General features: G+C 47.7%; 1 protein-coding gene across 1 annotated transcript in view; it reads right to left on the bottom strand.

Moving 5' to 3' along the window:
• Positions 1-565: 565 nt before the first annotated feature.
• The window catches only part of LOC137504048 (sulfotransferase 6B1-like), a 42,239-nt gene continuing 30,098 nt past the window's right edge, over positions 566-12,706 (bottom strand). Inside the window, exon 7 of the mRNA XM_068231971.1 lies at positions 566-696. Coding sequence (XP_068088072.1) covers positions 566-696 — 131 coding nt within the window. The remainder of the gene's footprint in view (positions 697-12,706) is intronic.

Here is a 12,706-nt window from a genome sequence, read left to right as displayed (position 1 = left end):
GGGGAAAGGTACATTTTTTTATGGACCTGTGTCCAACTTTTATGCAGTAAAACTCAGAGATGAGTTTTCAATAGAGTCCGTCCCTTCCTCCATCCCTAAACTGTTCCTATGGCTCGGTAGCTCACTCAAAAATGTGGTGAGGAAAAAGTGGTGAAGGGGGGAGAGTATGTGGAAAAAGAGAGAGGTGATATGCTTCCTGGTCTTCAGGAGTGAGGAAAGGTGGGGAAGGATAGCAGGAGGGGACAAAAGGGGATGGAATAGGGGGGAATAAAGAAAGGACTGGGAGAAAAATAATGATGAGAGTAACAGGAGAATTGGTGAGGAGATAAAGGAGAAGAAAAGAATGAGGAAAGGACAAGGATAGGAATAAGAGGTTAGGAGTGAGCATAGTACAAGTGAGAAGGGAGACTTTATATATTGGAAATATTTATGATCCAAACAAAATAGCATGATAAACTGTTAAAATGGTTATCATTGTTGATGTTACTTCAATGATATCTTATTGTTATGCCTGTTAGGAATTTATTTACATATCATTCAAATGTGATTTTTAGTTCTGAAACATCTAGAAACTGCAGTATTTATTGTAGTTGAGTAAATCTCCCAGGTTTGTTCCAGCGAGATACTTTTCAAACTCAGCATCCACTTGTTTGCTCTGTGGTTCAGTGAAAACACTCCTCCAATCTCCAATTTGTCCTGTTCAGATACAAAATAATACTGACAATTAACTGAAACTCCAGGCAAAAAAAAAACAAGAAAAGTTTTGATAAGTGAAGATGATTCATATGTCAACTGTAAGTGTTCACTGGCTCTAAAGATTAAATAAAATTATTCCATCTATTGAAAACTTAATTTACAAATTAACCACTTCACATTCTGGGGTTTTTACCCCTTATGATTCCTGCCAATTTTGGCATTTCAGCTGTATCACTATTGATACAGCATATATACAGTATTTTTTGTATTACTTATGGCATCATTCTGCTCTGCAGCACCCCTCACACTGCTCTCCACCACCCCTTTACACTGCTGCACCCCTTACTCTGCTGTGCCCCCCACACTGTTGCACCACTCACACTGCTCCCAAGCACCCTTCACTCTTCTTCCCAGCCCCCCTCATTCTGCTGCACCCTTTAACTGCTCCTCAGCACCCCTCGCTCTGCTGCACCTCTCACTCTCCTCCACCCCAAGCCTCACTCTGCTGCACCCCTTCCTCTGCACACTGCAACCCTCACTCTGCTGCACCTCTTACTCTGCTCCCCAGCACCCCTCTTGCTGCTCTCCACCACTCCTCACTCTGTTTCACCCCACACTCTGATTCCCAGCACCCTTCACTCTGCTTCACCTGTCACTCTCCTCTACACCATGGCCCATTTGCAATTCCCTTTTTCTCCTGTGTTTTCTCCTAGTGATGTTTTCATAAGCCACCAGCAAGCGAGAAAACATACTCAAAATAATTTTGATAGGATATAAAAAAAAGTTGCAGCACTTGTTTAAAAATAAAAAATATTTGTTGGCTGCGGTAAGGTCCATGAGGTTACTCCTCTCCCCCAATGAATAAAAAAGGACAGATGAGAAAAAAGAGCTCCTGCGCTAAGGAGCTCATTTTTCTAATCTGTACTAATTTTGATAGTAGCTATTCACCTGATTTTTGCTACTTTTTTCAATTGCAGAGGGATCGAAAAAAATTTTTTAATACGTAGTTGGAAATTATCTCCTAGGAGAAAACTCAGCTGTAAAATTTATTTGCATATGGGCCTATGCCTTTGTTATGATCGCTTCTGCAGCGTTTACTGCTGACTGCAGTGGTATTGCAAACCAAGCAGTTCTAATGTCATTACATGCATTTGCTTGCATAGTTTGGTTTGCACTTAAACTAGTTGCTGATTCCATCTGCAGTCGCTCTGAAGTTAATGACAGTTTAATATGCTTTTGTGTAAACAAACATTGTCTGCTGCAGTGGAGGGGCGGTCCCTTTCCTGCAGGCTGCATATCATTGTCTGCCTTTTCCTGCTATCAGCCTGTGATTAATTACCATTCACTTGTGTGGGAATCTGCAGGTCTGCTCCCATTGGATGACCTCAGTATAAAGAACTGCTTCCTGCAATGCCTCATGGGCTATCATAGTCTCAGGCTCTATCTGTTACTCTGCTCGTGCCCCACCTCGTTCCTAGTCCGTGTGGACTGTGCTGACTCCTGCGAAGGGGTCAGCGAGTCCTCCTAGTTCTGCTCTTGTTCTAGAAGTTGTTACTCTGCTTGTCTTGTGTCATATATTGGTTCATCGCCAATATATACGCATACTTGCGCATTTTGTTATTTTCCTTGTATCCGTGTTACGTTGATATATCAGTGTTGCTGATATATACGTACACGAACTGTTTATTTCCTGTGTTCAGTTAGTCAGTTTTCCAGCACGTTTTGGTAGTTTGCGCGTATCGTGAACACCCGTGCTGAGCTAGTTATCCTGTTCCTGGTCCTGTTTGTGGATTGCGTTCATCTCTGCGAAGAGATAACGAATCCTTCTGAATCCTGTTCTGTTACTGTTTGTGGATTGCGTTCATCTCTGCGAAGAGATAGCGAATCCTTCTGAGTCCTGTTCCCTGTATTACTCCAGTCCTAGTCAGCGTTCCTGCTTATGTCATATATCGGTTCATTGCCGATATATACATATGTTAGTCAGACCTTACAAATAGTTTCATTGATAGCTGTAATTGTAATACGCTAGGAAAACATACTTATTGTATATTTATCTGTGTTACGTTCATCTATCTCGATCCTGCTATTTCCTGTCTCTCCTGTCCTGTCTTTGTGAGGCACGCCATCGCCGCAACGCATTGGCTGCCTCATTCCAGTCTGTCTGGTTTTGGACGCTTGCTGTCGCTAAGTAATCGCTAGCTAGCAAGCGTTCATTCTGTCTACCTGTCCTGATCTCCTCAGTCCTGGTTTATGCGCTCAGCGCTACTTTGCGCTGAGACGTTATTACGAAAGTGTTTGTGGCTGTTCAGATCTGCACCGGCTCTGTGCACCACAATCTCCTATTGGAGTCAGTCCTCTCCTCCACTAAACTGGGGATATCCTGATCCCTTGTGCTGGTGTGTGTACCTCCTTCACGTCAGCTTATGTGTTGTATGCTGACTGTGGAGATTACACCTCCAAGCGTGACAGCCTTACCCTGTTGCACCCCTCCCTCCGCTACCAGCAATCCTTCCTCTGCTGCATCTCTCACTCTGCTGCACCCCTCACTCTGCTCCCCAGCACCCCTCACTCTCCTTCCCAGCTCCCCTCACTCTCCTTCCCAGCATACATCACTCTGCTGCACCCCTCACTCTCCTCCACCACAAGCCTCACTCTGTTGCACCCCTCACTCTACTCCCAGAACTCCTCACTCTGTTGCTCCCCTCACTCTCCCCAGCACCCCTTACTCTGCTGCACCCCTCACTCTGCTCCCAGTCCCCAGCACCCTCACTCTGCTCCCCAGCACCCCTCACTCTGCTGCACCTCTCACTCTGCTCCCCAGCACCCCTCACTCTCCTTCCCAGCTCCCCTCACTCTCCTTCCCAGCATACATCACTCTGCTGCACCCCTCACTCTCCTCCACCACAAGCCTCACTCTGTTGCACCCCTCACTCTACTCCCAGAACTCCTCACTCTGTTGCTCCCCTCACTCTCCCCAGCACCCCTTACTCTGCTGCACCCCTCACTCTGCTCCCAGTCCCCAGCACCCTCACTCTGCTCCCCAGCACCCCTCACTCTGCTGCACCTCTCACTCTCCTCTCATCACCGCTCATTCTGCTCCCCAGCACCACTCACTCTGATCAATCTCTCCTCCTTAGCACAGTCAATGTATTTCTTTGGGGGATCCCTGCCTAAATAAATTTTGGGGGTCATGCCTAATTATGTTTGGTACTTTGCATAATTATGTCTGTGGATTTAGGGGATAGTCTGCCTCATTATGCTCGGAAATTTAAGGGGGGGCCTCTCCCCTCTACATCCTTGAACAATTAGTCATCAGCCATCCCGTAAATCCCATAGCATTATAAGGCAGAGTCCTCCTTCAATCCAAGGAATTGATACATAATATGGCAACCGAAATTGTTTTTGTCAAGGGGTGCCTTTATTAAAATGTCAGAGTATTCAAAGTTGCCTTGACCCAGAAATGTTTGAGAATGACTGGACTACCACTGGACAAAAACTTGTCAGAGCTGTTAGATTGATACTCCCTTCTGTGACGTTGACGTAGGAAAAAAAGTTATTCATATTGCATTTCATGTTTGGAGAAATGTACGTTATATGTATTTAATTGAACTGATGACTTTAAAGTGATAAAATTGCTTTAGAAAATTTGTTGAGACTGTATTAAAGTGTATCTGTAGGCAAAAAAGTGGCCCATTTAGATACTTAACTTAGTAGAGAGAAGCCTCTGGATAATCCAATGGCTTCCTTTGTCCCCCTCACCTCCACCGATCAGAAATTAGATCCCCCAAACCTCATCGACAAGGGCTTGTCGAGCAGCATGGAGCCATGCTCCCTCCGGTGAATGAGCGCTGCTGCACTGCACAGATGCAGAATGCGTCACACCTGCGCAGTAGCACAGGTCAGCTCAAACATGGATGGGAGTGGAGTTGCGAGTGCGCTGGATCGGTGGAGTCCAGAAGGATGTGGGATCCAGGGGCTTCCCTCTACCGACTTGTGTATCTGACTTTTTGTTTAAAATACAGGTTTACTTTAAAGTGGATAGTTTAGGAAGATTATATTAAAATGTGTGGCCAGCATTAGAAACTTTGTCAGGTTTTGCTGTCCCTCTATGTCCTCATTGAGGAGACTTCTCTCATACTCCTTGTGGCACACAGGGCTCTCTGGAGTGCGCTGCATATGTATTGCAATAAATAATCCATTTTGGACTTAATAGCACTAGAGATCGCCCGAACGGATCGACCGCAAACTTATTCGCGTGAACTTCAGTGGTTCACGGTGAACCGCGAACTATATGCGAGTTCGACCCACCCCTATACTACATCATTAGGGTCAACTTTGACCCTATACACCACAGTCAGCACACACAGGGTAGCCAATCAGGTTACACTCCCTCCTGGAGCGCCCCCCCCCCCCCCTTATAAAACGCAGGCAGCATCAGCCTTTTCACTCACTCGTGTGGCTGCAGTAATTAGAGAAGGGAGAGAACCTGGAAGCATAGGGAAAGCTTAGTTAGGCTCTTGTGTTAGGTTAGGTTGCTCCTTCTTGATGATACTTATTGCTAAAAAGCACTCCTCATCCTCAACCGCTCTTTTGAGAGCTAATGTTGTTCTTGTGATCTATTTTTTTTTTGTGTGTGTGTGTCCCACAAACACTTTTGTTGCATATACAGCCCTGTCAGTCAGTCGCAGCTGCTAGACCTTGGCCCCTTGGTAATTCCTACTGTGCCACTGCCAGGCCCAGCACATTCAGTGACTACCTGTGTGTGTGACAGCTGCACATTTGTAATACCAATCACTGCATACCCACCTGTTCAGTGCACCTACCTACCTACCTACGTGAGCACACGCACTGTTATATACCAGTCAGTAGCTGCACCTGTTCACAGTACCTGTGTGTGTGACAGCGGCACATTTGTAATACCAATCACTGCATACCCACCTGTTCAGTGCACCTACCTACCTGAGTGCACGCAGTGTCCCTGCACCTGTTTACGATACCTGTGTGTGCGACAGCTGCACATTTGTAATACCAATCACTGCATTCCCACCTGTTCAGTGCACCTACCTATGTGAGCGCACGCAGTGTCACTGCACCTGTTCATGGTACCTGTGTGTGTGTGACAGCTGCACATTTTTTTGTAATACCAATGACTGCATACCCACCTGTTCAGTGCACCTACCTACCTACGTGAGCGCACGCAGTGTTATATACCAGTCAGTCACTGCACCTGTTCACGGTACCTGTGTGTGTGTGACAGCTGCACATTTTTTGTAATACCAATGACTGCATACCCACCTGTTCAGTGCACATACCTACCTACGTGAGCGCACGCAGTGTTATATACCAGTCAGTCACTGCACCTGTTCACGGTACCTGTGTGTGTGACAGCTGCAAATTTGTAATACTAGTCATTGCATAATTGTTCACAGTACCTGTGTGACCGCACGCTGTGTAATATACCTGTCCGTGCATAACTGTTAACTGCACCTGTGTGACAGCTGCACATTGTATTATAATGACAGTCACTGCATACCTTTCACTGCACCTGTGTGACTGCACGTTGTATTAGTCAAATCAGTGCATACCTTTCACTTCACCCCCCCAATATGGACATAACAACAGGCAGAGCCAGAGGCAGAGCCAGAGGCAAGCCACCCGGCAGGTCTGTTTGAGGTCATGCTGACGTGATTTCGTGCGGCCCTGGCCCAAAGTATAGTGCTCTGAAGAAGGCACATCCCATCAACTACCAAGATTGTCAAACACCACATCCGCTGCATTTGACACTTCGCAGGAGTTATTTGGTGGGGAATTAACTGATTCACAGACATTATTGTTACAACAAGATGAAGGCACTAAGCAAGTTACACCACCTCATACGTCTGAGTTAGGCGACACTATGGACGTGAGGTGTGAGGAGGAGGATGCAGTACCTGCTGTTGGTGGCTTAGGCAATCAAAGCTGGGGAGGATGATTATGATGATACGGATGCCACGTGGGATCCTAATAGACAAGATGACCAAGGGGACAGTTCAGAGGGGGAGTCAGAGAAGAGTAGGAGGAGAGAAGTTCCTGAAAGAAGCAGGGGGAGCTCGTCATCAGAAACAGCTGGTGGCAGTGTCCGTCGCCATGTATCACCACCTTTTGACAGCCAGCCAACATGCCCTTCAACATCAGCTGCTGATGCCACCATAGTGCCCACACCCCTGGGCTCAGCGGTGTGGAAATTTTTTTGTGTGTCTGCCTCAGATCAGAGCAATGCCATCTGTTCTCTCTGCCGCCAAAAACTGAGCCGTGGAAAGGCCAACAGCCGCGTAGAGACAACTGCCTTACAAAGGCACATGGAGAAAAGGCACAAACAGCAATGGGAAGACCACCTGAGGAAAAGCAGCACACAGAAGCAAAGCCACTCTCCTTCGCCTCTTCCTCCATCAGGTGCATCAACCTTCAGCCGCTTACTCCTTTGCACCTTCACAATCACAGCCACCCTCCTCCACTCCGCCTCTCACCTTGAGCAGTTCCTGCTGCTCTGCCCACAACAGCAGCCAGGTGTCCGTGAGGGAAATCTTTGAGCGGAAGAAGCCAATGTCTGCCAGTCACCCCCTTGCCCGGCATCTGACAGCTGGCTTGGCGGAACTGTTAGCTCGCCAGCTGTTACCATACCAGCTTGTGGACTCTAGGCTTTTCGAAAATTTGTGGCCATTGGGACACCACAGTGGAAGATACCAGGCCACAATTATTTCTCCAAAGAGGCGATACACAAACTGTAACATGAAGTTTAAAGGCAAGTGGTGTAATCTCTGGCACACAGCGTTGGGTCAAGGGTTCATCTGACCACGGATGCCTGGTCTGCCAAGCACGGCCAGGGCAGGTATATTACTTACACAGCCTATTGGGTCAACCTGGTGACCACTGGCAAGCAGGGAGTACGTGGCTGTGCAGCGGACCTAGTTGTGACACCTCCACGACTTGCAGGCAGGCCTGCTGCCACCTCCTCTCCTCGTGCTACATCCTCTTTGCTGTCGTCGTCCTCCTCCTCCTCGGCTGAATGGCAGTTGAATTCTACTGGTGCTGCGATCTCCTCTCCAGCTACACAGCCCCAGCTCCCCAGGGCCTATGCTGCATGCCAGGTACGACGGTGTCAAGCCATCTTAGACATGTCTTGCCTCACAGCGGAGAGTCACACTGGAGCAGCTCTCCTGGCTGCTCTGAACTAACAGGTGGATCAGTGGCTGACCCCGCACCAACTGGAAATCGGCAACGTGGTGTGTGACAACGGCAGCAATCTCATTTCGGCTTTGAATTTGGGAAAGTTGACACACGTACCCTGCATGGCACATGTGCTGAATCTAATAATTCAGAGAATTGTGTCTAAGTACCCAGGCTTACAGGGCGTCCTGAAGCAGTCCAGGAAGGTGTGTGGGCATTTCAGGCGGTCTTACGCGGCCATGGCATGCTTTGCCGATATTCAGCGGAGAAACAAATTGCCGGTGAGACGCTTGATTTGCGATAGCCTGACTCGTTGGAATTCAATGCTCCTGATGTTCAACCTCCTGCTACAACAGGAGAAAGCCATCAAACAGTATCTCTACAACTACAGTCAAAGGACATGCTCTGGGGAGATGGGGATGTTCTGGCCGAAGTACTGGACACTCATGCAAAATGCCTGCAGGCTCATTCGGATGTTTAAGGAGGTGACAAACCTGGTGTGTCGCAGTGAAGGCGCCATCAGCGACTTGATCCCATATGCTTTCTTCCTGGAGCGTGCCGTGCATAGAGTGGTGGATCAAGCTGTGGAGGAGCGTGAACAGGAACAGGAGGAAGAGTTGTGGGATCAATTCTCAGCAGAAGCAGATGATTCCTCAACACCTGCGGCAGCACAGGGGGGGGAGGAGGAGGAGGTAGAGTCATGTGGGGAAGAGGAGTCAGATGAGGAGAAAGGTGGATTTTTTTGGAGGAGGAAGAGGCGGAAGAACAACCGCAGCAGGTGTCGCAGGGGGCTTGTGCTGGGGGGAGGAGGAGAACTTCACTGACATCACTGAGGAAGAGCAAGAGGAGATGGATAGTACGTCTGCTTCCAACTTTGTGCAGATGGCGTCTTTCATGCTGTCCAGCCTGTTGAGGGACCCCTGTATAAAAAAAACTCAAAGGGGAATGAGCTGTACTGGGTGGCCACGCTACTAGACCCTCGGTATAGGCACAAAGTGGTGGAGATGTTTCCAAATCACCAGAAGGCAGAAAGGATGCAGCACTTGCAGAACAAGCTGGCAACTATGCTTTACAGTGCGTTTAAGGGTGATGTCACAGCACAACGGAATAAAAGTGCCACTGCCAGTAATCCTCCTCCTCCCATGTCCATGCAGACAAGGACAGGATGCTCTAGCTATCTCATGGTGATGTCGGACATGCAGACATTCTTTAGTCCAATGTCTCGCCTTAGCCCTTCCGGGTCCACCCACCATCAATGCCTCGACCATCAGGTAGCAGACTACCTGGCCTTAAGTGTGGATGTAGACACTGTGAGCAGCGATGAACCCCTGGACTACTGGGTGCGCAGGCTTGGCCTGTGGCCAGAACTGTCACAATTTGCCATCCAACTTCTGTCTTGCCCTGCCTCAAGTGTCCTGTCAGAAAGGACCTTCAGCGCAGCTGGAGGCATTATCACTGAGAAGAGAAGTCGCCTAGGTCACAAAAGTGTTCAGTACCTCACCTTTATCAAAATTAATGAGGCATGGAGGGCTACTGCCCACCCAAAGACTAAGTCAGTCCCCACACACAGCATCTCTTCCTGCACGCCGTGTGACCGCCTGCCCCATGACTAAGTCACTCCCCACACAGCATCTCTGCCTGCAGGCCGCTTGACTGCCTTCTCCGCCACCACCAACAGGGTACAGGACTCCAGGCGGATTCCTGAATTTTTAAGGCTGCTGCTAGCAGTGTACATGCCTTCCTAATTTTTCTGCCTGCACTGCAGCTGCAACAACAAAACAAAAGGCATGCGCATGGGTCAATTCCCCCTCATGATCATTACCTTGCCGCGGTGAAGGGGCTTGTGTATCACAATGAAGCAATGACCGACGGCTATATGAGTGTCTCGGGGGGGGGGGGGGGGGGGGCACACCCAAGATAATAAGGTTGTTGCTTCATTGTGGACAGACCAAATTCAAACAGCTGGACAGTCACTGTTCTGTCATTGAGCTACCTCAGCTCGGTGACCATATGGGCTGGAAAGCCGCAATCGCCTGCACTCTCATCATGGTGCGCACCAGTCCAGCACGGCCGTCACTACACAAACAGCTGTGTGCTGTGCAGTGCGTTATACAGCAAGTTTGGTCTGTCAGTGTGAAGCAGTACACTGATTACATGACCTGATTGATGTATCCACATGCAATATGTTTTAAAGCACTTTAGGCCTCAATTTAGCATGCAATGCGATTTCTGCCCTTAAAACGCTGCTGTGCGTCAAATCCAGATTTTTCCTGGGGACTTGTGGTGTGTATCCCACTCCTCCATGCAAAAACTCAGATGTTAGACCCCTTGAAACATCTTTTTCATCACTTTTGTGGCTAGCATAAATGTTTTTAGTTTTCAAAGTTCGCCTCCCCATTGAAGTCTATTGCGGTTCGAAAAGTTTGCGCGAACCGAACTTTTTGCGGAGGTTCACCTTCGAGGTTCGCGAACCTAAGATCGGAGGTTCGAGCCATCTCTAAATAGCACAGCCTTTTGGCACCCAGCAGGATTTTACATAGAGAAAACACAAAGTTCAGTGTAAAAACAAGACCAAAGTGGTAAATTACTTCAGCAAGGACACTGACTGCAACAAATTTTCAAGCATTGTGGAATCAGTCAAATACCTACCTGCTGTTGCGTCTGTTGTGTGTTTTGAGAGACCCTGTTCTGGATTGTGGGACACCCACTAACGACCCTGTTGTAGTATTTCTAGTGGTAATAAACATGGAGAGGTGTGGCTTTGTGGGATCAGAAGTGTAAATCCCATGACCTCCAAAGTTTAAGCAGATATATATAAGCATGATGGAGATTTTGGAGGATGGAACAGTACATTTTTTTACCTATTAGAGTGAAAATGAGTGTGGACCTAGTTTTTATAGTACTGGGAGTGACTATTAGTAAGAGTAACCTATTAGCTGTAAAAAAAAAAAGAAAAAAAAAAGTGTTCAACAGACACCCTTGTGGTTATGATGCTGTTTCCAATACATTTTTAAATACTGTAATCTACACCACAAATGTAATTAAAAAATAATCTTGTTTTTAATTTACCACTTTTATCACTTTTTCCCACAAGTGCGTTTCGAAAAAATATTTGTTAAGTGGCATAGCAATATTGTGACCACGTCCTTTTTTGTGGCCCTTTCTTCAGATGCTGAATTTGCTCTCTATTGGTGCTATAGTGGAAATATTTGCTTCTTTGGGCTTACACCTTTCCTACACTGTATAATGAGGGGAGAAGACACAGTACAACATGTGTGCTGAGGACTATTGCTTGATGTATACATACCACAACAGCTAAGTGATGGGATGAATGTGGTGTTATAAATTACCGCTTACCGCTAAATTACCACTTACTATTTATAATATTCCAGCAAGGACCTGTGACATACTGTTAATATGGCGCAAGGGACATTGCGCTCCGAGTGATAGGCTGAGAGGTGGGTGTCAAAAGTGCCAGGACGAGCCCAGCACATTACATATATACACCTATCCTGAGACCTAAGGTGCATAATCAGACCTAAGTCTGATTATGCAGCTGTGAGCTGCTGCAGCCAGCTTCCATCACGGCGTCAGTTCCTAATTAATTCCGGCTTCCTCCTGTGTCCGCATTGTTGCATGTTGGGACTGGGAGTCGCTGACCTGGAAGCAGTAAGTGGAGTGGACGCCGGGCCTGAAATGATTGATTAGCAGCAGCCATTGTAATCAGCGGCAGTGTGGTGCCCGAGACACACACACTTTCTCCTAGCTGGCCACATGTGTGGGCACTGTGACTCACGCAATGCCTGTGCTGCCTGCGTGACTACGCGCCAAATGGGGGCAACTGGTTTGGGCTAGCTATACTGGGGGCAACTATTCCAGGCTAGCTATACTGGGGCCAACTATTCCAGGCTAGCTATACTGGGAGAAACTATTCTATACTGGGGGCAACTGTTCTAGGCTACTTATACTGCAGGCAACCAGTCCAGGCTACCTATACTGCAGGCAACTATTCCAGGCTACCTATACTGGGGGCAAATATTCCAGGCTACCTATACTGGGGGCAACTATTCCAGGCTACCTATCCTGCAGGCAACTATTCCAGGCTACCTATACTGGGGGATTCTAATCCAGGCTACTTATACTGGGGGCACCAATACCTGGCATTACCTACCATGGCACACTTAGCACGCCGCTCTCACTCCTTTTCTGGGGGAAGGGGATGTCATTTAATACCCAACACTGTGTGTCAAATGCCCTAGGTACACCACTGGCAAGGACATTCTTCTTTGATACTAACATATAACTTTAACCACTTTTTTCACTACTACAGTATATGTATGTCCTCTGTGGTTTCATCCAAGCCACAAGGATCTAGATATACAATTTTTATTTGGGTGACAGCTGTGCACGATCAGGCCCACTCCCGTGTGCACCCCCAGCACTTTAAGTTGTAACACTAATTGGTATAAGGGAGAATAAGGTCCCTTAGCTAATCAGTAACCCCCCCCTCCCCCTCCCTACGAATGAATGATCACCGCTGTAGCCAATAGCAGTGTTCATTCAAACCTCCCTGTTCTGCAGAGATTGTGGCAAAAAAGCTGTGGAGAAAGCCTGTCTCACCTCTCTTGGTTCCATCGGGCGATCATCCTGCAAGAGCCACTGTGCACAGCTTCTTCACTCAGCCCCACACTGCTGCATACACCGGGTCACAGATTGATGACATCATCAAGCTGAGACTTGGGTATTCGGCAGCTGAGTGCAGAGCTGTGCCTATACTGGGGGTGCACATAATGGTGAGGGCACA

Source organism: Hyperolius riggenbachi, chromosome 4 (assembly GCF_040937935.1).
Source record: "Hyperolius riggenbachi isolate aHypRig1 chromosome 4, aHypRig1.pri, whole genome shotgun sequence".
In the NCBI taxonomy this organism is placed as follows: Eukaryota; Metazoa; Chordata; class Amphibia; order Anura; family Hyperoliidae; genus Hyperolius; species Hyperolius riggenbachi.
Note: the sequence above shows the minus strand (reverse complement) of the source record. Positions and strands in the feature narration are given on the sequence as shown.